This window comes from Muntiacus reevesi, chromosome 2 (genome assembly GCF_963930625.1).
Source record: "Muntiacus reevesi chromosome 2, mMunRee1.1, whole genome shotgun sequence".
Lineage (NCBI taxonomy): Eukaryota > Metazoa > Chordata > Mammalia > Artiodactyla > Cervidae > Muntiacus > Muntiacus reevesi.
Window position 1 is genome coordinate 158,657,393 of NC_089250.1, and position 24,656 is coordinate 158,682,048.

The 24,656-nt window shown below is 50.1% G+C and overlaps 2 protein-coding genes across 5 annotated transcripts in view; both read right to left on the minus strand.

Moving 5' to 3' along the window:
• Window positions 1-1,786: 1,786 nt before the first annotated feature.
• SPMIP5 (sperm microtubule inner protein 5) lies at window positions 1,787-6,952 on the minus strand. The gene is made up of 3 exons (XM_065920131.1): window positions 6,898-6,952; window positions 3,627-3,845; window positions 1,787-1,977 (listed from the first exon to the last, which is right to left on the minus strand). Exons 1-3 carry the CDS (start codon window positions 6,950-6,952, stop codon window positions 1,787-1,789), a joined length of 465 nt encoding a protein of 154 aa, XP_065776203.1.
• Window positions 6,953-10,101: 3,149 nt separating this feature from the next.
• The window catches only part of HSPA12A (heat shock protein family A (Hsp70) member 12A), a 168,364-nt gene continuing 153,809 nt past the window's right edge, over window positions 10,102-24,656 (minus strand). For all 4 annotated transcript variants that reach the window (XM_065923401.1, XM_065923400.1, XM_065923399.1 and 1 more), the window contains 6 exons: window positions 21,495-21,666; window positions 17,902-17,988; window positions 17,229-17,333; window positions 16,271-16,529; window positions 15,521-15,624; window positions 10,102-14,301 (listed from right to left, as the gene is read on the minus strand). In XM_065923401.1, the coding sequence (XP_065779473.1) occupies window positions 13,664-14,301; window positions 15,521-15,624; window positions 16,271-16,529; window positions 17,229-17,333; window positions 17,902-17,988; window positions 21,495-21,666 (1,365 nt within the window). In that variant the 3' untranslated portion in view covers window positions 10,102-13,663. The remainder of the gene's footprint in view (window positions 14,302-15,520; window positions 15,625-16,270; window positions 16,530-17,228; window positions 17,334-17,901; window positions 17,989-21,494; window positions 21,667-24,656) is intronic.

The window sequence follows — 24,656 nt, forward strand, 5'->3', positions numbered from 1 at the left end:
AGCCCGCCCAGGAGGTGTGCTCCCCAGGTAGCTCAGAGGTAAAGAATCCACCTACCAATGCAGGAGACACAAGAGACTCGGGTTTGATCTCTGGGTCAGGAAGATCCCCTGGAGAAGGAAATGGCAACCCACTCCAGTATTCTCGCCTGACGAATCCCACGGGCAGAGGAGCATGGTAGGCTACAGCCCTTAGGATTGCAAAGAGGTTGTATACTATTGAGCACACACATGCACGTGTGCATACGCATGTGCATGCGTGCGCACACACACACAACACCAGGAGGTGAGGAAAAGCAAGGAGTGATTCTCCCCTAATGTTTCGGAGGGTGCATGACCCTGCTAACACCTTGAAAGTGGACTTCTAGCTTCCAGAACTATGAGACAATAAATTTCTGCTGTCTTATCCCACCCGGTTTGTGGTACTCATGCAGCAGTCTTAGGAAACCAGTACAATGGCTTTCTTGGCCTGGGGTTCTGAAACACTGGGGTTGGGGGGGCACGGTTCTGTGCCCTTGTTGGGGACTGCCACACCATGACCCAAGGTGACTGATGGGGACCGAATCATTAGAGGGCTGGGCTAGAGCTTCAGCCACAATGTTACCACGCATACAATGTTACCCTGGGGTCAGGAAGAGACGGTCCCACCCATCAGGGTCAATGGAACCTGCAGAAAATCCACAGAAAGCTTCAGAAGGCTGAGCGGTGTTTCCTCTTTATACTCACACGAAGATAATAGGCCTTTATCAAGAATGACATATTATTGCCCAACGGTCAGGATGCAGGTGGCAGGGAAAAGGATTCTTAGGAACTTTCCCCTGTGCCTGTTGGGTGTGTAAAGCACTCTCGTGTGAGAATGGGAAGCTTCTGACCCCCCGGTAACATCCGCCTCTCCTTAGGAAGCTCTCCACTCCTACGCCTCCATGTCCTTTCCTGCAGACAGTGGCTCTAGATAAATCTTCCCGCCGCACCAAACACTTGGCCTCTGAGTACAGTCACACGTCATCAGGGGCCTGGGGTCCTCCATCAAGGCTCGGCTGAGGGTAGGACAGCTCACACCTGGAAGAGAAACCAGCCTCACGCACTGCAGGCAGGTGGTCCAGCGAAGCAGAGGGGCTACTGCAAACGTCTGGTCCCACATTAAAAACAGCAGGCCAGGAAAGAAAGTCCCCCCTTACCTGGAATAGAGAAATCTGGATATTTTGGCAGCAGCCCTTCATGCAACAAAACTTTTGGAGGAGGAGTAGGAGGAGGTGGTGTGGACTTAACTCCATATATTCTAAAGTAAGAACAAAAGTCTTAGTTATTCCTTTTACTAACGATAAAAATAAGTATAACCTATGCAGGTCCCATACGAGCATGGTATATTCATTTCTGATCCTGACGATTTACCCTCAAGGATCATCATCTCCATCTTACAGAAGAGAAAACTGAGGCCGCAAGCGTCCCACTACCAGCAGTGTCCTACCATCTCCTTTCCTCAGCAACCTTGAGCCTCAGGTTGCTTCCAGGACAGGGGGCCCTGTTGGTTTTTACTCCCAGCCTCTCCCTGCAAACCAGCAAAGACCAGAAGCAGGGTTTCTGGAGCTTGTTGGGCACAAGTGGGGGGCTGGAGGGCAGGACGTGGCTGCCTACTTGGGAGGTCCTGCAAATTACAAACATAGTCGCCTTGCAAAAACAAATCAGACACACAAAAAAATCAGTTCTAGCTTTGGGCTGGGGGCATCTGGAAACCCTGATCGGCTCTTCCCCTGGTTCTCGCTCTCTGCAATTACCACCCAAGCCAGACTTACTCCTCATATGGTTTCAGATGTGCTTGTTTGGCCTGCTCCACGAGGTCCAGGAAGTCCCTGTAGCAGTTTCTGGCCATGACGGTGTACCGTGTGGCGCAGCCTAATTCAGTGACCCTGGCTCTTGGCAGGTAGCCCGCCCAGCCGGGGATGGGGGGCTCATGGAGAGGTTTCTTTATGTTCTTGCATTCTATAAAAAAGATGCCATTCTTCCGTGAGGGCTTTGAGAAGCCATCCAGTGGGCAGTGCTCCCAAGCCAGCCAGCAGCCCAACAATCAGCCCTGGGGATAGCCCTAGGCTCCGAGCGTGATGAGGACAGCTACCACGGGTTGGTTTATTCTGTGTGTCTGCATTTGGTGGGGCTTTACATAGGCCCTCCTCTCTCTCTCATCTCATTATCTTACAAACTCTAAGAAGTCGGTGCTATTACCACCAACACTTTTGTGGAGCAGGACACTGAGGCCTCAGAGAGGTGAAGAGAATCTTGGCCGAGGTCACATAGCAAGGAAGTGACAGGGCCAGGATTTAGACCCGCGTTTCTCTGATTCCCAAGTTATTGCTCTTAAACGGATCCCACTCTTTTCTCAGACTAACAACAACAACACAAAAGCTTCAGGCATTTGCTGCTGACCTACAAGAGAAGCATGTAGGTCAGGAAAAGGCACATCACACCTAGCTCTGGCTGCCTGGCGGGTTGACCTTCGGCAATCTCACATTTGTGAGATAAAAGATAACTGCCTGCTTCTGTCTCCTCCAGTTGCTGTAAGAATTGAATTAGACCAGAGAGTCCCAGAACCTCAAAGTTGGAAGGCACCCTAGGGAGACTCTAGTCCATCCTTCCCTGCCTTAGACGAAGGAACTGTACCCGGAGAGGGGAAGCTACCTGCCCTACATCACACAGCAAAGAGTCACAGAGCTGGGCTAAAGCCCAAACTCTTAGGCTGGTGCTTCTTATAATGGCTGGGAAATTTCTAAGGCATGGCAAACATGTGAGTTAGCACGTGTTGAAAAGTCTCCAGATACAGTAATAATAATAAAGATAATCAGTTCATTATTTTTCCTGTTGGATGTTGGACCTTAAAAACCAGTTAGGATAAATCACTGTTTTGATGATTAACATTATACAGTCATATCATCAGTTGTTTTCTTCACTGTTATTATGGTGGTTATTCAGTGCAAAAGCCCTTCCTGCCCAGCTAGCACCTGGAGGAGCTGGGTTAAAACCCCAGGTCTGACCTCAGACAAGGGACACTATGCTCAAGTGGAAATAATAGTATCGACTTCATACGGCTGTCATGGGTGGTTAATGAAATAACGGTGCCAGGCACAGAGAAAGCAACTAAAAAGTCATAACTACTGAGGCCACAGGGGCTTCCCAGGTGGCGCTAGTGGTAGAGAACCCGCCTGCCAATACAGGAGACATGAGATGTGGATTCAATCCCTGGGTCAGGAAGATCTCCTGGAGGAGGGTGTGGTGATGCACTCCAGTATTTTCTGCCTGGAGAATCCCATGGACAGAAGAGCCTGGTGGGCTTCAGTCCACAGGGTCGCAGAGTCTGACATGACTGAAGTGACTTAGCACACACGCACCCTGAGACCACAGCTGCTCTTGGAACCTCGGTGATGACCACCCAGGGAGCTGAGTACCAACACCCTCTTCCCCAGCTGTCTCCCTCTCCCCCTGGAAATGTTTCCTTCTCCTTCTAAGCAACTGAGCCTCTCCACTTTGCCTAGATGCCTGGGGATCTGGAACGGTACTCTCGGCGGCTGCTCAACAAGCCAGCCAGGCCTTGCAATGGGGCCCAACGTGAAGGGGGGCCAGTGTTCAGAAGCCAGTACCCAGACTCAAGGGATGGTACTGCCGGTAATACTGGTGCAGTGTCCGCAGGACCGTCCCTTCCGAGCGGACAGGTTTCAGTTTTGGGGCAGCGGCCACAGAGCAGTGGAATTCCTCCAGCCGGTCTTTATACCGCTGTGTGTTCTCCTGGAAGATTTTCAGACAGTGGCCCATGTTGTCCTCGCTGGAGGTGCCCTGGCAGCTCAGATAGGGCACGAAGCCTGCAAGAGTCGAGGAGGGAATCACAACCTTCAGCAAGAGATTCAGATCCTGCACAAACCCCCAGAATCTCCGCCCAGCCCTGGCCATTTCTTCCTTGGCCGACAACACTGCATTTCCCCAAAGGCCATGAATACAAGCCGTGCTATTGTTTCCACTGCCGCTGGGTCCTCCCAAGGCCACAAAAAATGACCTTGGAGTGGGGAGGGAAGGCCCGTTTCCACAAAGGCGCTGACAGTAATGTTCTTTGATAGCAAAGCCCCCGATGTCAGTCCGAATGGCAAATGGGGAAAGCATTTAATGGGCCAAAATGATCGTCTGAGGAGTAATTGAAATTATTCATCTTTTTAGAGAGAAAGCTTATTTTCCTTGACACTTTCCAAATGCAATTTGGGATCTTTCTTGTCGGACCATCAGAAAATTGCGGGCTTATTAAAAGCTGAGACCTATTACACAAAAAGGTAAATTCATTATCTGTGAGACCCACCCTGAGCACAATTTTTCAGCATTTCCCACAAAATAACATATAATCATTACAATTAGTATGGGTAAAACACAACTATTTATTTAAACTGGATGCTGAATCCTAAGTACTATAATGCTGTCATAATAAGGCCATTTTTAAAAAGAACAAAGAATGGAAAAAAAAAACTGGTTAAAGCTTAGCTTTAAATTGCAAATAAATATATAAATATATAAGTCTCATTATTGAAGCTCAACATTTTTGCTCTTATCCCCAGGTAAGAAAAGCTGGCCTCAGAGTTGAAGGCAGTAACCCTCACCCTCTGCACTGGCAAGAAATGTGCTCTGGAAGACTCGAATTATTAGACTGTTCTTGACAGTGCTGGAAGCCTTCCATCCATTATCCAGGCTCCCAGTTGAACTTGGGAGATTAAAAGATATGCTGGACAATTAAAAGACAATTAAAAGATACATTAACAACATGGAGGAGACCCTAGACACCCAGGGACTTTATCACAGTGGTTCTTCTTCATCAGGGTCCACTTTGATCTGCATAGATTTTACCTGATTGCATATATGTATGCACACGTGTACACACACATACACACACACACACAGAAATACAAACAACCTTTATTGAGTCTTGCTAAGGGCCAAGATATTTCAAATGTATGCCAGCTCCTTTAGAGACAGATTTTATTTTCTTGGGCTTTAAAATCACTGTGGATGGTGACTGCAGCCATCAAATTGACACCCGGTTTTTTATAAAGAAAGCTATGACAAACCTAGACAGCATATAAAAAGCAGAGACATCACTTTGCTGACAAAGGTCCATATAGTCAAAGCTATGGTTTTTCCAGTAGTCATGTATGGATGTGAGAGTTGGACTATAAAGAAAGCTGAGCGCCAAAGAAGTGATGCTCTTGAGCTAGGGTGCTGGAGAAAACTCTTGAGAGTCCCTTGGACTGCAAGGAGATCAAACCAGTCACTCTTAAAGGAAATCAACCCTAAATATTGGTTGGAAGGACTGATGGCGAAGCTCCAATACTTTGACCACCTGATTCGAAGAGCCAACTCTTTAGAAAACATCCTGATGCTGGGAAAGAGTGAGGGCAAAAGGAGAAGGGGGCGACAGAAGATGAGATGGTTGGATAGCACCACCCACTCAATGAATATGAATTTGAGCCAACTCCAGGAGATAGTGAAGGACAGGGAAGCCTAGTGTACTGCAGTCCACGGGGTTGCAAAGAGTCAGACACCACTTAGGGACTGAACAACAACAAAGCTCCTTTAATCTTCACCATAATCTTATGAGGAATCTATCCCTACCCCGTATAGTGGGTTGAATTGATAGATCTACCCAAGTCCCACCCCCTGAAATCTGTGAAGGTGAACCTATCAGGAAATTGAATCTTTGCAGATGTAATTAAGGATTCAGAAATGAGATCATCTTAGATTTAGGGTGGACTCCCAAATCCAATGCCCAGTTTCCTTCTAAAAGAAAGGAGAGGGAGGTCTGAGAAACAAAGACACAGAGACACTGAGCAGATGGCCACAAGAAAAGTCATGGGAAGGTGGGGGCAGAGACTAGAGAGATGCTGCCACAAAACAAGATGATGCCACCAGGGGCCATCAAAGAGCGCGGTCCTGCCCATACCTCATTTCAGACTCCTGGCCTCCAGAACTGTGAAACAATAAATGTCTGCTGTTTTACACAATAGCCCTAGGAAACGAATATGACCATTTTATAGAAACTTCTCCTTACCATACAGAGGTAAGTAAACTGCTTACAATCACGTAGATAATGGCCAGGAAGAGACTGGAATCCCAGTTTATTAAAACCCAAAGCTTATTCTCTTAACCAACCAGTAGGACCTCACCAGTAGTGTGAGGATGGGCAACCTTGGAATATTCTCCATGAATCTCCCCTCCTGAGAATACCTGTATGTGAGAGCAGAGGGCTTCTGGGGAGCACTAGGTTCATCACCCACCGTGATGTGATTTAGTAAATTCTCAGTAGCCCAGAAGACCGAGAAGGAGAAGCCTTAGGATAGAGTGACTAGCTCTCCTGACTTGCCAAGGGCTGAGGGGTTTCCTGGGATGCAGGACTTTCAGTGCTAAAACTGTGACCATTCCCAACAAACCAGAGTAATTGGCCACCCTCCCTCCAGGGGACACAGGAAGACATGGGACCGTAAGGACAGCCCTAGTGCTTGAGAACAGCACAACACAGAGGAACAGAGCCTCAGTTTACCCATCTGTGTCTACCTAGGTCCAAATGCATGTATGAGACATGAGATAAGTGCTTCCTGGATACCAGGCCATGTCCTGGGGGATTTGAAAGTGAAAGTGAAAGTTGCTCAGTTGTGTCCGACTCTTTGCGACCCCATGGAACAGTCCATGGAATTCTCCCTAGATTATATTTCTCCACTTATCAGAACCCAGTGATCTGCCATCGTCAACAGTGGAGCACTTTCAACAAGTCTTGTAAATGCTAAAGTGCCTGTACTGGTCCATTAAACCGGTCAGACATGGACAATGGGGCAAGGAAGAGACAGAGATGGTCCCCCTGCCAGCCCCGTCACCACTTACCACTGTAGCCTGGTGTGATCGGCATCTGTCTCATGAAGGTCTTGGAAAACTCCATGATTTTGCTCTCTGTTAATGAAGGGAAGAGGGAATGAAATCACCTCATCAGAAGTCCCTTCCTAGAGAACTCACTGCACATGTGCCAGAGCCCTTGGCAGGGAATTGGGACAGAGAGAAAGCACCGGCATTAGCCAAGGATGCCACCAGACATTCAATGTGCAGGACATAATGAAGAATTAGAGTAAGCTGAGGCTGGAAAGGATCAGAAGTCTCTAAAGTTGGCATGGAGTCCAAGCTGGGGTTGCGGGGGTGGCGGGGTGGCATACCACACAGCATCAGTTTACATGGATGCTGTCTCCAGAGCCAGACCCCTTCCTCCTTCTGGGATGGCCTGTGCTTGCCTTAATACAGGCCAGGTCCTGCATCTGGCATCTACCCTGCCCAGCCAGTTCATCTCAAAAGTGATGCCTTTGTGGCCAAGACAAATGGCCTCAGGGGTAGAGGAGAGGGTCTCCATCACGGTACACTCAGCAGTGATGGGAATTTTAACAGTTCAGACATTCACTTGCTACCACACGACTGAAGACAGAACTGCATTCCTGCGATTTCCTTCTCCAGGGGATCTTCCCCACCCAGGGATGGAACCCTGGTCTCCAGTACTGCAGGCAGATTCTTTACCATCTGAGCCACTAAGGGAAGCTTTGTTAAATCCGCACCGCTGCCCTAAGGGTTAATTTCTGTTTCAGTCCCCATTTTACAGATGGTAAAATAAGGCACAGAGAGGTTAAGCAATTTTTTGAAGATTTCTGCGTCCAAGGAGGTCAGGCCGTCTAAACTCTGGGCGCAGGATTGGTGGTGGTTTAGTTGCTTACGGACTATAGCCTGCCAGGCTCCTCTGTCCATGGGATTTCCCAGGCAAGAATATGGGAGTGGGTTGCCATTTCCTGTTCCAGGGGCTCTTCCCGACCCAGGGATCCAACCCATGTTTCCAGCGTGGTAGGCGGATTCTTCACCGCTGAGCCACCTGGGAAGCCCGGTGGGGACAGAAGTGAGCGCGCGTGGTTGGGGAGAGGGTAGCGATCTGCGCGGGTGGATGGTGGGCTGCTCACCACGCCCTGAGGCCTGCCTGGAGGAGGCCTGCAGGGAAGAGGCTGGGGAGGAGCAATGCTGGGATGGGGCCGGAGAACCAATCAGAAAGCGCGGACACCCCGCCGCCCCACTCTTGCCCCACTCCAGGGTCCTCACCTCGGCCGGCCTGGGTCACAGCCCCACAGGCCTCCCTGCCCACGCCTGGCCTCCACCGGACCACCTGGCTCCCCGGCCTTTGTGCGCTCACCCCACCCGCGGGACGAAGGGAGGAGAAAGGGGGCGGAGTCGCACCCCCCGCCTGCCCCTCCCCCTTCCTCAGCTTTCTGCCTCTTGACTGGAAGCCCCCCCCGGGAGTCAGAGGAGACTCGCTCAGCGTCTGCTCTTGGGGTGAAATCCAGGGATTTTCCCAGCAAGATTTTGCCTCCGAAGCTGTTCTCTGTTCAGAGTACATGGTCTCCCGCAGGTGAGGCCTTTCTGGGTGTGGAAATTGGGTGGGGGCGTGCACTAGGGAATCCGGCTCAAAGCCAGCTTTTCTTATGTGGACACTCGGGAAGCCTGGGCTGGCGGGGAGAGGATTGGTGGGAACAGGCCTCTGCAGGGTTGGGGGGAGCAGCCTGGGAGGGACGGGGAGGCTCTGTCCAGGCGGCTTCCCTTGGGCTTCTCACACCCCTGCACCTGCAGCCTGGTGTCCCTTACTAGGAGAATCTCCAGGTGGACCAGGACAGTAAGCGTGAAAAGGGGACCGAGCACCCAGTGAAGGATGCTGGGCAGGCAGTACCGTACTCCTTCTGACCATCCTCATTTTATGGGAGCTGAACTTTCACATGGGTCTGAACGCAAGACGCCCACTGTGTGACCGGATCAGGGACTGCATGGCCTGAACAGACTGCCAGTTGCAGCTGTCCCCTCTACAGACGAGGAAACTGCATCCCGACGGCCTGATGGCCCTACTTTCACAATACACATTTCACTCCACCTCCCAGACTTCCCCACCCCTCCTCAGGGGCATTGAACTTCAGATGAAACTTCAGTGGAGCTACCCCCTAAGGAAGAACCCATACCGTGGTGCTGGGAAAGATTGAAGGCAGGAGGAGAAGGAGATGACAGAGAATGAGATGGTTGGATGGCATCACTGACTCAATGGACATGAGTTTGAGTAAGCTCTCGGAGATGGTGAAGGACAGGGAAGCCTGGCGTGCTGCAGTCCGTGGGGTCACAAAGAGTCGGACACGACTTAGTGACTGAACAACAACAACAGGGTCCTAGGGCTCACCTCTGACTCTCCAGAAGTTTTTAGAGCCACCTCTGGATGGAGGTTGACCCACACTTAGAGTCTGGAAGTAACACAAAACCCTAGATTCAGCAGCCAGCTAGGCGTGCCTGCTGGGACACCAGAGGACAAGCCAAGTCATCCATGCTTGGCCTCTTGCTTTTCTTTTTACATGACTTTCATTTAGGTGCAGTGGAGTTGTGAGTGGTCACGGTGGCTTTTCTGCCTTCTTTCTGGTGGGGCTGCTTTCTTTGGGCTCAAGAGAAAGGGGGCCAATGGATGTTGATGAAGGCTTGGTTTCCAGTAAACAGAGGAGCCAAGTCTTATTGGTGTATGTGTTTAGTCGCTCAGTTGTATCCAACTCTGAGGGACCCCATGGACTGTAGCCCACCATCTATGGGATTCCTAACTTGTCTGTCATTCAACATTTATTAATGCCTGCTGTGTACAAAGGAAATCCTTTGACAGTTCTTCTCAAAAACTTGAACCTCAGATAATATGCCAGGGACAACTGACTAACAGGTCAAGACAACAGACCTCTGCCCATGGAATTTTCCAGGCAAGAATACTGGAGTGTGTTGCTGTTTCCTCCTCCAGAGGATCTTCCCGACCCAGGGATCAAATGCATGTCTCCTGTGTCTCCTGCTTTGCAGGCAGATTCTTTACTCACTGAGCCATCAGGAAAGCCCGTCTGATTGGAGTGAAAGTTAAAAAAGCTTGTAACACCTAAGAAAGGACCTGAAAATCAATTTCCACCAGAGATGGGGTAGAGGGGAAGGTCAGTAATGTATCTATAATTCCATTTACAAATTTAGTGGGAAAAAAAAAAGTCCAGGCCATATGAGATCCAGAGTTTTGCTTTATTAGACATCTGTGAAGAAGAGTTTGCAGATACAATCAAATTGTGAACTGCTGCAAAGTTCTGTGAAGTTTTAATTTATCCTTTAGTGAACAGACCCCAATGGCTGATATTTTAGAATACAGTTCCATATTCCAAGCAGATGAGAGATGTGATGTTATGGCCAACAACTTTATACTAGTCATCCACTTAAGCCGTTTCCCAGCATAAATATGCAGTTTAATCACAGCTATTTCATCTCTACCATGTGTGATTCGATCTTTGACTAATAATGCATTTTGACTCCTGTTTATATTGGTGCATGCGATTCTTTGCCACCCTGGCAATTAACCAGACCTGGACTCTAAAAGCTAAACTTGATCTAAATAACATTCTAAGGGTAGGGCAGGCTCTGTAATCTGGACTCATCTTAGCCATCCATCTGCAAAAGCACTTGTATGTCTCCTTTTTCCTATCGTGTCTGTCTATAACTTGTCTGTCATTCAACATTTATTAATGCCTTCTGTGTACAAAGGAGATCCTTTGACAGGTCTTCTAAGAAACTTGAACCTCAGATAATATGCCAGGGACAACTGAATAATGGATCAAGACAACAGGCCTTTTACAAACTTTCTAAGATTAGAAAACGTGCCCCGATTGTACCTATCCGGTGCTTTTACTCTAGAATATTTCTGGGGGTGGGGGGAGGAGAGGGGAGGGATGGATTTGAGGATTCTAAGTGTGATTATTAGGACTGCATCACTGGGGACAGAAGAAAATCCAGTAAAATCATCACCCCCTCTCCATTATCTTTTTGCCAACATTGCAAATTTCAACCGTTTCCTTGAAGAGAAATAGTGGACAAGGAGACATCCTTAACAGAAGGCGGGAAAGGCCTTAGATTAGCCACAAAAAGGACGTGACTCTATTACTCACACTTAGTCCAGTAGGAAGGCTGAATCTGTGTACTACCCGACTCCTTCCTTTGATTCTGGTGTCCTGAAAACATCACCATTCTGCCCTCGGAGTGATCGCGTTGCCCCAAGAGGAGAGGCTGACAACCCTACGGGGCACATTTTTTGGCGGTTTCTCTGCACGGTCCTGAGGTTTACAGAGCCAGACGGTTCAGCTCTCAAAGACAGGACAGGAGAATCAATACATTATTATGCTTCTTTAAATATAAACTGTGAACCTTTGGGAAGGATGTGCATGTGTAGCAAGCTCTGGTGAAGCTGTCGACCCATCTGGTCTATTTCTTAGAGGACTCTGACCCTAGGCACCTCTGTCTATTGTTGAGTCTACACACACAGTCCATAGCTTAGCATCAGTACAAATGAAGCACAGTCAAGAAATGAAGCCATGGAAAATTAAAGGCAGCAATGTCATCAACAAAATTCAATGAGCATTTTCCCCTTTTTTCTTTTTTAACAAGAAAAGCACGTTGTAGAAATCAAGATTCTGTACAATTTTCTAATATTATATGTACATAAAATTATATTATAACTCAATTGAAAAGTCTTGTTTGTAGAGTATGGCTGGCAACACCAAAGAATGACCCAGAACATTAAGCTTTTGAAGCAGAGCAGGCAGCAAGAGGACCCTAGCGCGCACACCTTTGTGCCTGGATGCGAAACCCGGCTCCTAAGGATGTGACTAGCATTCTCCAGTTCTTTGCTGTGTTCGTGTTTCACATTCTAGTAGGGAATTCTGCAGCAAGCGATGTGAAAAAGGAGACGCGTTAAAATGAAATTGGAAATGCTATTTAAAATCTGCATATGATAATGGGCTGTGATAATGGGTTTGTGAATCCGACTTGTGTTCAAAGTTAGTGGCTCAACCATGTTCCCCTCTTTTATTATGCATGCCTTCAGTGATTTAAAACTGACTGAACTCCAGCAGGTGGAAAAGACAGCTTTGAACAGATCAGAAGGGCTGTGAGTCAGGTTCTGGATTATTTTCCTGCAGTTGGCTCCTGAAAGTGGAAGACTGGCTTTGCAAGTGGAGAAGGATGGGGAGCAGGCACACACACCAGTTGGTTCATCTGCCCCATTCTTCGGCTGCCCTTCTTCCAATCTCTTTCCTCCCAGGCCCTGCCATCCCCAAGCCAGGTGGAGCTCCAGCCCCACTCCCCAGAGGGCAAGGGGTGGGCTCCTGGCCCTTCACTTGTAGATCCTCTCCCTCAAGGAACCTAACCTGAGGCTGCAGTCTGTGCCACAGCTTTCAAAAAACCTAGTTGGGAATTTTCAGATTCCAATTCAGCCACAGTCCCCTCTGGCATTTACTAAACAATGCAGATTCGTATTCCCTCTCAAGTTCATAAAAGGGAGAGGATCCAAGAACCTGTTTTTAAGAAGCCCCCAGGCGGTTCTTGCATGGGAGATCCACAGATCTGCTTTGGAAAAACAAAAAAACAAAACAGCTTCATTCCTTCAGTATGGATCTCTGAATGCCTGTAGGTAGAATCTTCAGTTCAAGTTTAGAAACGGAAGATTTTAACGAAACATTTCGTAGAACAGATTCTCTGCCTGTGTATCACTAATGTAATCTTTCCAAAATGTGGAATTAAATGGCCAAAAAACTCTTAGGGAGATGAGGGCGAGCCGGGAGGAGGGAATTAGTTGAAAATGTGTGTGCTAGTTGAGGAGAGAGGCCGCTCCAAAGCCTGTTCCCATGTTCACACCCAGGCTTGGTGATGTGAACAAGGCAACCTGTGACTTCATTTCTCACACAGAATCCTACCAAGGTTAACTTGAATTACTTATGAATTCAGAAATCAGGATTTGGCCTTTGGGGAGTTCTTTCCCAGCATATAAATAACCTGGGATATGTCAGTAGCTTGATATCCATTTCCCTCGAAGCAAATTTTCACCTGTTGAAAATCTGAGGTGTCAGCGCTCCCACTCACAAATCCTAGCGGATTAGCTGAAGCTGCAGTTATTCTCCACTGAACCTATTTGGAAGTTAAATTATGAGAACCTAAAATAGTGCCCAGTGTAGGCAGGCTTCTCCCACCAGCTAAAAAAACCCTCCAAGCTCCCACTGAGTCACCACTTCCAATCACATGATGATGAAAAGGAATTAACTGCAGATGGATGGCATTTTATATGGACTGCTATCCAAAATATGTAAAAAGAAAAGTCTCAGAGAGATGAAGAGTCTCCTCTTGGCTCAAAGATCATATTTAAAATCTGGAAAGGTTGCGATAGGGCATCCTAAGTTTACGGAAGGGAGATCTCTTTCAACCCCAGCCCAATCACTGCTACAGAAATGTACTGATTCCCTTGTCAGGCGGGCGTTCCACCACTTTCACCTGTGAACACTAGCTGCGCTTCTAGGATGCTCAAACTTCCAATTCCCCAACCTCCATCTTCACTGCCGACAGTATTTCTGACTCCAGTGTGCCCTCAGAAACATCCCCTAATTATGTCTAGCCCTGGCTGTTCTCATCTTCCCCGCTGGAATTCAGATGGGTGATGGCAAGGGTCAAGGGCAGGGAAAGAACAGTCAGGGTTGAGGTCAGCAGATGCGGGTGAGCCGAGTCCACGGCGGGGACAGGCGGCGGGGAGGGTCGGTTAGTAATTTAAGAAGTCGATCCCAACCTTGACACTCTTGGAAGTGGCTATATCAACGGCCGTGGCCTTGATCTCGGTGTCCCCGAACTGCATGAGGGTCTGGATCTCCCTGCGGGCGGGCACGTTGGTACTGCTGGCCCCGGTGAGATCCAGGCGCAGCGTGCCGCACTTCTTCACCCCGGGGTCGGTGATGAAGCTCACGTCGTCCAGCTCGGAGCTGTAGATGTTGATGACGATGACCAGCTGGGAGGGCTTCGCCGGGGTGTAGCTGCGCTTCACCAGCTCGCCCAGGGCCACGGACTGGTCGGCGGAGATGAACTTGTCGAAGACGTCGGTGCACCAGCGGGTGCCGTCCTTCACCAGCAGCTTCTCGGGCGGGTGCTTGCCCTCCACGTAGCGGTTCAGCACGCCCACCCCGTAGGTGAGCGGGGACCGGCGCACCTTGATGACCGCGGGGTCCAGCCCAAAGAGGACGGCACCCTTGAGGATGGTGAGGCCCACGTCCTGGGGGATAATGACGCGGCACTTGTCGCCGAAGGCAGCCTGCACCGCCTGCTGCAGGAGGGGCGCCTCGGCGAAGCCGCCCACCAGGAAGAGGAACTTGACCGTGGACACCTCCGGCTTCTGAAACAGGTCCCCTGAAAGGGAAGAGGGAGGGACAAGCGACCTGTCACCAAAAGCCAAGGGGGACTGGGTGGCCTGAGGATGTGGGGAATGGACCAAATGGAAGACACTTTTGGTCTGAACTCAAACAGAATACTTTTGCAGAGCTAGTCCTTTAAGGAAAGGAGGTTTGATGGGCTTCCCTGGTGGTCTAGTGGTTAAGAATCCGCCTTGCAATGCAGCGGACACCAGTTCGATCCCTGGTCCAGGAAGATTCCACCTACCGCAGGGCAACTAAGCCCACGTGCCACAACTACTAAAGCCTGAACACTCTAGAGCTGCCCGCACACTCTAGAGGTTGTGCTTGGTAACAAGAGAAGCCACGGCCTGAGAAATCTGCATGCGCGCTGCAGCTGGAGAGTAGCCCCTACTCGCTGCAACCAGAGAAGGGCCTTCAGGCAGCAACAAGACCCAGCACAGCCAAAAATAAATATATATATATTATTTTTAAAGAAAGGAGGTCTGTACATCAGTATGCGCAGGAATAAAGACTCAAGCTACTGCTAAGTAGAAACCCATTTTCACAGCAAGATGGTGATCAGTTTAAGTAGTTCTTTGTTAGATGTAAGTGAATACCCCATCGCCCTCTCCAAACCTGCGGTTCTCTGAAGTGAGTCAAGGCAGGCTGTTAGAAATATTATTCTTTGGTTTTCATCAAATTCCCACCCCACCCCTGGGGGTTATGATTGGCTAGGTACGGAGTGGGAAGTGGAGGCCCTGGATACTGGAAGAGGCCCTGGTGAGTCTACTGTGTCCCCAGGTGAGGGCCCTGGTGTGTGTGTTGGGGGGCTGCTGCGGGGGATAGACCTTTCTTTGGTTTACACAACCATTCCTCCTTCCCAGCAGAGGTTATGGTTTCTAATTTATTCTGATAAACCAAGGATCATCCATTCACTAAGGCCTGTCACTCGATCAGAATATTGCTTTAGAGGTCCCAGCTCCCTGACTTTTGAAGCCAAACAAAAAGCCCAGGTGAGGAGGGGCTCTGGGCTGCTCTGCAGTACCTGTGGCCCAGCAGCTGCCCTCGTACATGCCCAGGCCCTGCCCACTCCTGCTGGGGCCCTGACCCATGGTGCCAAACTCTGGATCCCCTGCCATCCCGATTTCACATATACTGGTGGGTGATGCTGGAAACGCCAGTCCCCATTCTTGGCCCTGCCCCACGGAGTGGCCAAGCCCTGGCTGATCACTTACGGAGATGCTCAATGATGCTGTCGATAGTCGGCTTAAAAAGGGCATTCATGGCATCTGGACTCATCCTCAGCATCCCCTGTGAGGACCACTTGACAAAATCCACACTGTGGGGCAGGGAGAGAGAGAGTGAGAGTGTAGAAAGGATACCCAAGTCACGGGCCCTGGCAGAACAACTGTCACGTCTAAGGGGGCAAGGGGGTCTGAAAGTCCAAACACCCCATAGTAATACCCTAAACCACCAGGATCTAGACCCTTAGGAGCTTAAAAGCTAAGGCACAACCTCTTCCATTTCTTTTTACTTTGGGCTCTGGCCAACCCTCTCCTGATACAGTGAAAGCCAAAGTCTCATGCAAAAGACAGGGTGATAATTCATTCAACAAATATTTACTGAGTACCTACCACCTATGCCTCAGGTTCTGTTGTGGACACTGGGGACAAAGCAGGAGCCAAACTTCCCTGCTTTTGTAAAGCTTAACTTTTTAGTGCATAATCATAGCTAACACATGAATAGCACTTTCTAGGTCCCAGGCATTGTGCTAAGCGTATATGAATTCATTTCACCCTCACAGCAATCCTTTGAGCTAAGTGGAATTATGCCCATGTTCCAGATGAAAAAACTAAGGACCAGAAAAGTTGAGTCACTTGCCCAAGGTCACACAGCAAGTGTGTGAAATCAGAGTCCACACCCCCTTCCTCCCTCCCATCAACATGTTCTACCCCTGTCCTGAGCCAAATGAGAGCCCGACTCACTTGCTCTTCCTCAAGGCGTGCTCCACGCTGTGTCCCCGGAACTTCTTGTAGTAGTCAATGAAGGAGAAGGGCAGGGTGATGTTCAGTGGGTTAGTTCGGTCCGGGGCAGCCGCTCTTTTTCGAGACTCAAATGCAATCATTAAGTCAACCCAGGCTGCAGGACGCTTGATTTTAAATTGCTCAATAAAATCCTCTCCAAATATTTTACACAGAAGCTTTTCGAATTCATAGTCTACTCCTAAAGATCCATAGGGTCCACCTGGGTCAAGAACAAAATGGGAGACCACTCTGTTAAAAACAGAAACAGAATCTGAAGTCTGAGAAGCAGCCTACCCTGGGTTTTGCCAAAGACAGTAGCTCAAACATAGGCCCACTTAGCCCGCAGACCGCAGCTGTGTGTTTTTACTACTTATTCTTTAAAACCCTTAGGTTCTTCTTATTCCACATGGGAAAACTTTCCTATAGAAATCATCGTCAGCAATCAGTTTAAAATTATTTACATTTTAAATAAAATCAGTGCATTTAGCTAATTAGAAGCATCATGGCATTCCTGTCCAAGAAATCTAAGGACAGCATCTGGAAAGCCAGCAGACCTCACCAAGTCCCTGTGATCTACTAATTACTCATCCTTCCCATGCCCATTAAGAGGACGAGCACGTTCTTTGGTTTTGCTGGTCTCATCCCGCGACCTCCCTGGAAAGCTTAGCCACAGCACCAGATCACAGGTGATGATCATGGCCAGGATCTGAAACAGGCTCACTTTAGGCCCGGACCCAAGTTATGGCGGTTTGTGTTTAAAGGCCATTTAATGGCATTTTGCTCTCTGGTCTCACATATCCATACTGCTCATAATCCCACATGCTCATGGCATTGAATGAGATGCTGAGAGAAATCAGAAATGAGCAAAACAGCTCAGGTATGAGAAAATTAGCCATTTCCCTCATTTTCTCAGGCTCACCTGTTGCTTTGTACAGTTCTTTCAGATGTCCCTCTGGTAGCCGTATCTGATGGACTGTCAGGTCTACGGTGCCACCGCCACTGTCCACCACCACATACTTGTCACCTGATACAAAACAGCCATCCTTTATACAGACCACTTGTCCACTGTGTCTTGGAACAATCTGGCAGGTGATGACGGTGTACCCAGCTAAGCTCCATCAACACCCATTAATACAATGGTTTTGCTTATTAGCAGCACAGCGAGTGATTCATGACTAAAGAGAATGAGATAATGTCTGCCCAGAAGTGCTGGTTAGCATGGACTGTGAACACAGAATAATGAATCTTTAAGACTAAAGCATTCATGTCACACGACAGTGCATACCTGGCACATACAAGTCGCCAACTTCTGCCAAGGTAAGAGCACCATCGAATGACCTGCTGTTTAACACAAGGCTTACTCTGGAGCTGGTGAGTTCCAGCTCCTATTTTTCTTCTGAAGAGCCTATATGGTTTTAGAACGTGCAAAATTACAGCTCCAAAAAGAGCTCTCCCTGGGCAAGCAGGTCTGTAAGACCAACTGATTTGGAACATTTTCCAAAAGTGTAAAAGGAACAAATAGGAATGCATTTTTTGCAACACACACACACACACAAAATCCAGCAGGGGCAAACGACATTCAAGGACACTACCTTCCTCCAGCTCGGACCAGATTTCTCCTATGACATTCTCCACCAAAAAAGTCCGACTCTGCCGATTACGTCGTATGTGTTCCTTAGCTAATGGCCAACACAAAGAAAATAACAACGGGTGAGAAAGCATGAAAGAGCCACAGTCCCTGAAGTCAGTGGAGATGAAAGAGCATGGGAGGTTTGGGAAGAGAACATTCGGTGATCTTGATCAGAATGATTACATAAATACAACATGGGGGATGACAAAGCCAGCTCTTCCACAACAAGGAGCTATTGCCACCAGCCTCCATCTATTCATCTGCCTGGAGATAGCCAATGCCCTGCTGAAAAGCTCACTGTGGTTGAGATTCCCTTCCTCCAGGAACAGTTTCAGGGGAATAGAAATAAAATAGGTCAGTTTCCTGGCTCTGCTGCCCTAGGGAGGAAGCTGTCTGCCAAATGGCCTGCAGTGCGCTTGGTTAAATAATTTCACATCAAGGCACTTGGTCTGATACATGGAATGCGGGGTATGTTTTCCTAACTGGATCTGGGATAAACCGGCCAGGAGCCCTTTCCAGACCCCGTTGAAGTCGATATGTTCTTCCGCCACAAGGTGGCGCGGCCGAACCGAGCTAAGCCGGCGCCGCCTTTTCCCTGCACGAGGCGGGACAACCTAAGCTGGCTGGGGTACTTCGTGGCTGTGATGCCTGGCACGGGTATTTCATCTCCCGCTGGCTCCCGACAGCCCCGTGAGATGGACAGGGCCCAAATCGGCGTCCTGTGTTCAGACGAGGAATCCAGGTCAGGGAGGTCAAGGGACTTGCCGTTCCCACGACTCTGTCTTGCAGCCTGAAATGAAGCCTCAGACCGCCGACCCCCTGCCTTTGAGACTTAACAATTTAGAGTGAAGTCTGTAAAAGCCGAATACGAATGTTAAAAGGAGGGAAAGATGCTGTGGGAGGGAGTCTGGGAAGCACCAGAGCACAGGCACGATGGGAATTGGGGCAAATCACTTAACCTCTCTGCCTTCAGTTTCCTCATCCATAAAATGGGACGATACTGCTTGACTCAAGTTCCACGCAGGCTGAGCAGGGACTGGCCCTCGGATTTGTTGTCAGGACCCACTGTGACAACAGGCACACAGTAGGTGATGAGGAAAGCAAAGCACCTAGTATGAGACAGGGAACCCAACAAACGACCCCTACCGTGAACAGCTTAGAGCAATCCTGGTTTTACAGACAAAGGCTCTAATCCACCACTCACATTTTTAGTCCCTCAGCCCTACAAATCCATCTGCTGCTTGTTATCCAATAAAGGACCCTTGACCCTCCAGCCTCCTTCAGCAAGGAGCACAATGTTCACAAAAGAACATCTCCTCTGGGGATTAGAATGGCAAAAATCAGCATCGGGCCAGCCTTAAGTTCCTCAGGTCATCCCTGATTAAAGGGCTCCGGCAGGCCTGGGAGGGGTCCCCGAACTCAGGGTGTCTCCCCTATTCCCAGCTCCAGATGAACTTACATTGAACACTTTGCAGTGGGTACTGACTTTCTAAAACAGTCTAGGTGGCTAAGAAAATGGCATGTGTAAAAAACGGCCAAGTGAGGCTAATAAAATACCTTCTGAGCTCTCAAAAAATCCTGTTTTTCAGGCACATATGCCCAAGGTTGTGAAAAATGGAGCCTTTACTAACGTCCTTAAGTCTTTTTGGAGTCAAATAATACCAACAGAAAACTCTGCGGTGCTGGGGACAGAGTGCCAGCTCTGGTCTCCTCAGTGGTGGCCACTGGGCATCCATCAGGGAGGGGCATCAGAGGGCAGAGAATGGCAGGGGGGTGGTGCTCAGGCTACTGATGCCGTCCTGGGTACCCTGATTAAGCACTCTGCCAGGCCACACAGCACTCTGTCCTTCTGGAAGGGAGGTTCTCACCAAAAAGCGGGGTTAAGATGGAACCCCTGCCTCACCGACCCTCTGAGGGGTGGTGGCCAACAACATGAGGATTTCAAAAACCAAAGACACCCCTCTGAGCACAGAAAACAACAGCAAATTCCACAAGGCACAGACGTGGGGCAGTGTGGGCATGATAGGATACGTTAAAAGAAAGAGATACAAAAACTCTTGAGCTCTTGGGAAAGGCAAACATTCTAACAGTTCCCTCATATGTGAATGTTGTACTTAAGAAGTGTCAAGGAGAGCTGTGTTGAATCAGCTAATTGTGGCATGAGCTGCTATCTATGAACAACTGAGTAAGAATCAGTATATGAAATAGAGAGTCCAGTAAGACATTCCTCTTTTTTCCAATTAAAACAACGATCCTGAATATTTAAAACGTGAATGCATTGGGTTTAGTTAGCAGTGAGGCTAGCCTTGTGAGAAAAAGGCAAATCGAGCCCCGAGACTTGAAGGGAAGCCTGTTTCCGTTCATTCTGGGTGAATCAGATCCAGGCGGCAAACACATGGCCCTGGCAGGCTGAGGGGGCAGCAGCCTGGTGACAAGTGAGCTTCTTGCCACTGTCTCATGGCTCAGGTTCCCAGACTCCTCCATCCTAGGTTAAAAATGCAGAGCAGTGGCCGCTGGGCCAGAGTCACCTAGTAAAGAGGAAGAGAGCCCTGTCTGGGCAGGAATGTGCACCCGCCAAGGCTGAGCCTGGGGCCCAGCACCCCAGGCAGTGCAGAAACAGGCTTCAAGCTGAACAACAGGGAAAACTTGGGACCAACGGGTGACAGTCCTCACTCATGTCATCCCTCTCCTCCTCCAGGACCTGGGCCTTCCGGGGCAGGATGGAGATGGGCTGGAGTGATGGGGGGTGCTCTTGAAGTCCTCACTTGGGCAGAGAGCTCAGAGCTGGGGTGCACAGTGCCACCCCTCACAGCTCCTAAGCACCCGTGTTCACCCACGTGGCTCTGACTGACCCAAGGTTTCTGCAGACTCCATGGCCCTGAACAGATCTACAGAGCCCTGCATTGCAGGGGAAAGCAGTTCTGAGGAGCAAGCTTGTGAGCAACTTGGTATCAGGTTTTTTCATAAATTGTCACAGACTTTTTGGCCAACCCAGTATTGGAGAGAAAAAGGCCCTTAAAACGCCCATCCTGGATCTCCCTGGGCGGTGCTCCTCCCTAAATGAGCATCAACCCCTCAGGGCAAGTCCGCCCTTTTCATCACTACTCTCAGGTTTATAGTTAAGATTCACAATGAGCGCATCAAAGCGGCCCCAATGAATGAGTCAGCGATAAATCAACAGTCTTAATGGAGGCATTAATAACAGGCCAGTGGAATTAGATGAAGAATCAGTTAATAGGAAAGCTTTAAAAGCCTAAGTAAAATGCATGGCCAAGAGCCACTCTTGGACTGCTCTCACGTTCTTGGAGAGAAGGGTCCTCCCCTTAGGCACTTGGGTGGGTGATGAACTAGGGGAACCACTGCTGAGTTTACAGGGTCCTTGGAGGGGCCAGGTTGGGGGGAGGGTTGCTGAGCTCAGAGACACTTAAGTCCAGCCTCCTCCAGAAGCATCTTGAGGTCTCCTGACGGCACTGAGTGCCTTTGCAAACTCCGAGGCAGAGACACATGCAGGGGGCCGGAGGGGGACGGCAGGGAGGGGAGAGAGAGAGCAGGTACCCTGTGCAAACCCAGCTCCTACTGTGTCACTGGAGCTGTACCCGTTGACTGCGGCCTTGCTGCTCAGATCAGTCATCTGGTGCAGCCGCAGCTTCCGGCAGTAGATGGAGGCTGCCTCGGGCTCCAGGGCAATGATGAGCTGCTCCGAGTTCTCCGGGGAGGCCAGGCCTGCCTGGAAGACAGAAGGCAAGGCTGGGACCCGGGTTCCCTGGACGGGGCCCCTCCGAGGACACCCCCGCCTTGGGAGTGAGCACCCCCAAGGAAGGGGGGCTCGCGCTCTGCTTGTCAGGGAAACTCCCTCCACAGGCCCCTGCAGAGCCTAAAATCGGGGGTGACTGGGTGCTGAACCCTAAGCCAGATATCCAAACATAACAAAGTGGGCAAAGGAGAGAAAGAAAGTGAAAGTGAAGTCGCTCAGTCGTGTCCAACTCTTTGCGACCTGCAGCCTGCCAGGCTCCCCGTCCATGGGATTTTCCAGGCAAGCGTACTGGAGTGGGCTGCCAATGTACAAGTATTCTTGGCAAGTGCCAGGCTCTGTGAGCCTCAAGGCCGCCTGCATGTTTGGCCCGCTTGGCCCACAGCTGAGAAGCCCAAAGGGGCAAAGGACCCAAAACTTAGAAAACCAACCCAGGATGGAAGTCCGATGGTGGTCTGTTTCTGGTTCCAGAACTAAATGGTAGGACCAACACCTAGCAAACCCCAATGGTCGGTGGCCTGGGAAACAGAAAGGCCATCGCCGGGCCTCAGCTGTGTGAGACTCAGTCTGCTATGTGGGCATCTGACCTGTTATCTCCAGAGCACCGAGGCGGCTCTAGGAGAAAGCCCCTCACCCCCGCCCTGGAATCCACAGAGTCCCCAGGTCTTAGATGTGGGGGAAAGCCCACTGGCAGTTACCCTGTGCAAAGCCCCTCTCTTGTTCACAGAAGATGTGCTTCTGCCCCGTGATGCCTGGGTTGCTCCAGCCACAAACCACTCCAGAGCTCTTAAAGGGCAGCCAGGGGGCTTCGGGAACACCCCTCTGAGGGTGCGCAGAGACACAGACTGGCTTGGCCTTGACCTGGACACGAGGTGTGGCTTGCTTGTTGAAGCTGCCCAGGTGCATGGATGTCCCTGGTTGCCAACACAACGGGAAACTAAAAGTAGCTAGTTCCGGCACTGCTGTGTTTGCTGTCTTTGCTGCCATTTCCGAGGGAACCCAGGATGCTCCCCGAGTGCAACATCCACTTTGGAGAAGGCCCCCAGTTCTCCCCAGGCCCCAGGAGATACAGACTCATCTTGTCAGCCAGGGACAAAGGTCTGCCTAACATCACACTTGTAAATGACCCATGGGGAAGAGTCATCCTAGGGTCATGAGCAGAAAGGGCTTTGGAGGGTCAATTATTGGACAAGGAAGGGAGGGGAGTTGCGTTTAAAAATTACAGACACCTTTTGTCCGACTCCGTCACTTTATGCAGAAAGAAACCAATGCTTGGAGAGGTAGGGTGACCAACTGTCCTGGGTTTCCTGGGACACTGATCTCTCAGTGCCCAAACTGGGACAGTCTTAGGCTCCAGGGTAGCCAAGAGAAGTGACAGAGCCAGCGCAGGCCCAACAGACTAGCTCTTGAACTGGTTCTGAGCTCTCCTGCTCTTAGTAACTCCAGTTACTGAAGTGGGGCCCAGTCCTCCATACTTTGACAGAACTCCTGGGTGCCCCTAACACTCCCCTTCTGAACTGGTTTGAAGGTGTGATCTCCATTCATTTAGTCTGGGACAGGACTGCCTACACCTGCTGCCCTCTGTTCTCCTGAATAACCGTATTACCCAAATGAACCAATCAATTAGGTCTCAATGAGATACCATCAGCTGGCTGGTGACAAAGTCTCTACTTTGCCAAAACTAAATGTCTGCCAAGGGCAGAACCCTTCTGGAAGACTGTCCTTTACAAAACCAGATGGAACCGCACATGCCTTCACCCTCCACCGGAAACCTGCCTCCTTCCTGCCTTGGACCCTGGGTTGAGCCCAACCACACAAGCAGGATCTGTTGCCCATTGGCGGGGTCCCCAGGTCGAAGAGGCCAGGTCTGCCCTGAGCTTACACGGGTCAGTGGGTGCCTGATGCAGGGGTGTGACAAGATTCCGGTCCAGGGGATTAAAGTGCCCCCTCCGCCAGCCTCACTTTCTCGCAGGATCTCATCAGACATCCTCAGCAGAAAGGCAGCCGCGGGTTAAAATGCCTGATGAAAGATGCCACAGGTTACCCACGGCAAGTGACGCCAGGAACAGGGGAACCTCTGAACCTTTCTCCCCAGGATCCCAGAAGAAAAACTCCAGAGTGCCAGCAGGAGGAGCCCTGTCTACGGCACAGTGCTCGTGGCCTGGTTCTTCCATCCTCGTGGGTTCGTATGTAAAGCCAAGACCCTTCTAGACCAGGAGCTCACAGGCCCGGCTCCCACCACGTGGACTGAGGAAGAAGGAAAGATGAACAACAACGCAACAGCGGGCCCGGGATACACAAGCCTCTCTTGCAAAGCTCAGGATGGGAGGTGGCTGGGGAGGGCAGAGCAGAGTGGTGCCCAGGGCTCGGTGTGAAGGAGGAAAAGGCACATTCCTGTTGCCGCGTCCCGTCCGCCGGCCAGGCGGCGCCCACATGGCTGGTGAGAACAGCTGGTTCCAGGGCCTGTCTGGGGCAATGGGGACTGCAGGGGACAAAGGAGCAGAGAAGATAGACACCTCATTCCTCTCCAGGCCTTCCCGGAAATTCTGAACAGGCTGACTTACACGTGAAATATCTCCATGGAAAATCACATCAAGTCCAGAGGAGTGAGGAGTCTTGAGTAGAATGATACAGTTCAAGGGCGTCTGAGGGTCCCTGGTTTGTGACTGAGACCACCTCCCACCAGGATGCTTCCACATCCTGAAGATGTGAAAGACAAGCAGACTGATCTGAATCTGCCCCCAAAGAGCTGGGGCTGCACCCATTGGGGGACCATTCATCTGTCCCTCCCCAGCTAGGCTGGGCTCAGCTCCACAGCAAAAGCTTTGACCCATTTCTGTGAGGAGTTCCCCCACGGTAGCCGGGTGAGGATGCAGATGGAAGCAGAGATGAAGAGGACCCCAAACCAGAGGCGGGGGAAAGACAAGGTCAATGGGGGGGTAGGGGGCCGGCAGTGTCTGGGAGGC

Excerpts from the sequence above, each read along its gene's own strand:
- SPMIP5 (XM_065920131.1), bottom strand. The coding sequence starts at position 6,952 with ATGGAGTTTTCCAAGACCTTCATGAGACAGATGCCGATCACACCAGGC. Across the intron at positions 3,846-6,897 it reads GATCACACCAGGCTACAGTG|GCTTCGTGCCCTATCTGAGC; the intron begins GTAAGTGGTGAC and ends CGACTCTTGCAG. Across the intron at positions 1,978-3,626 it reads GTACCATCCCTTGAGTCTGG|AATGCAAGAACATAAAGAAA; the intron begins GTACTGGCTTCT and ends TCTTTTTTATAG.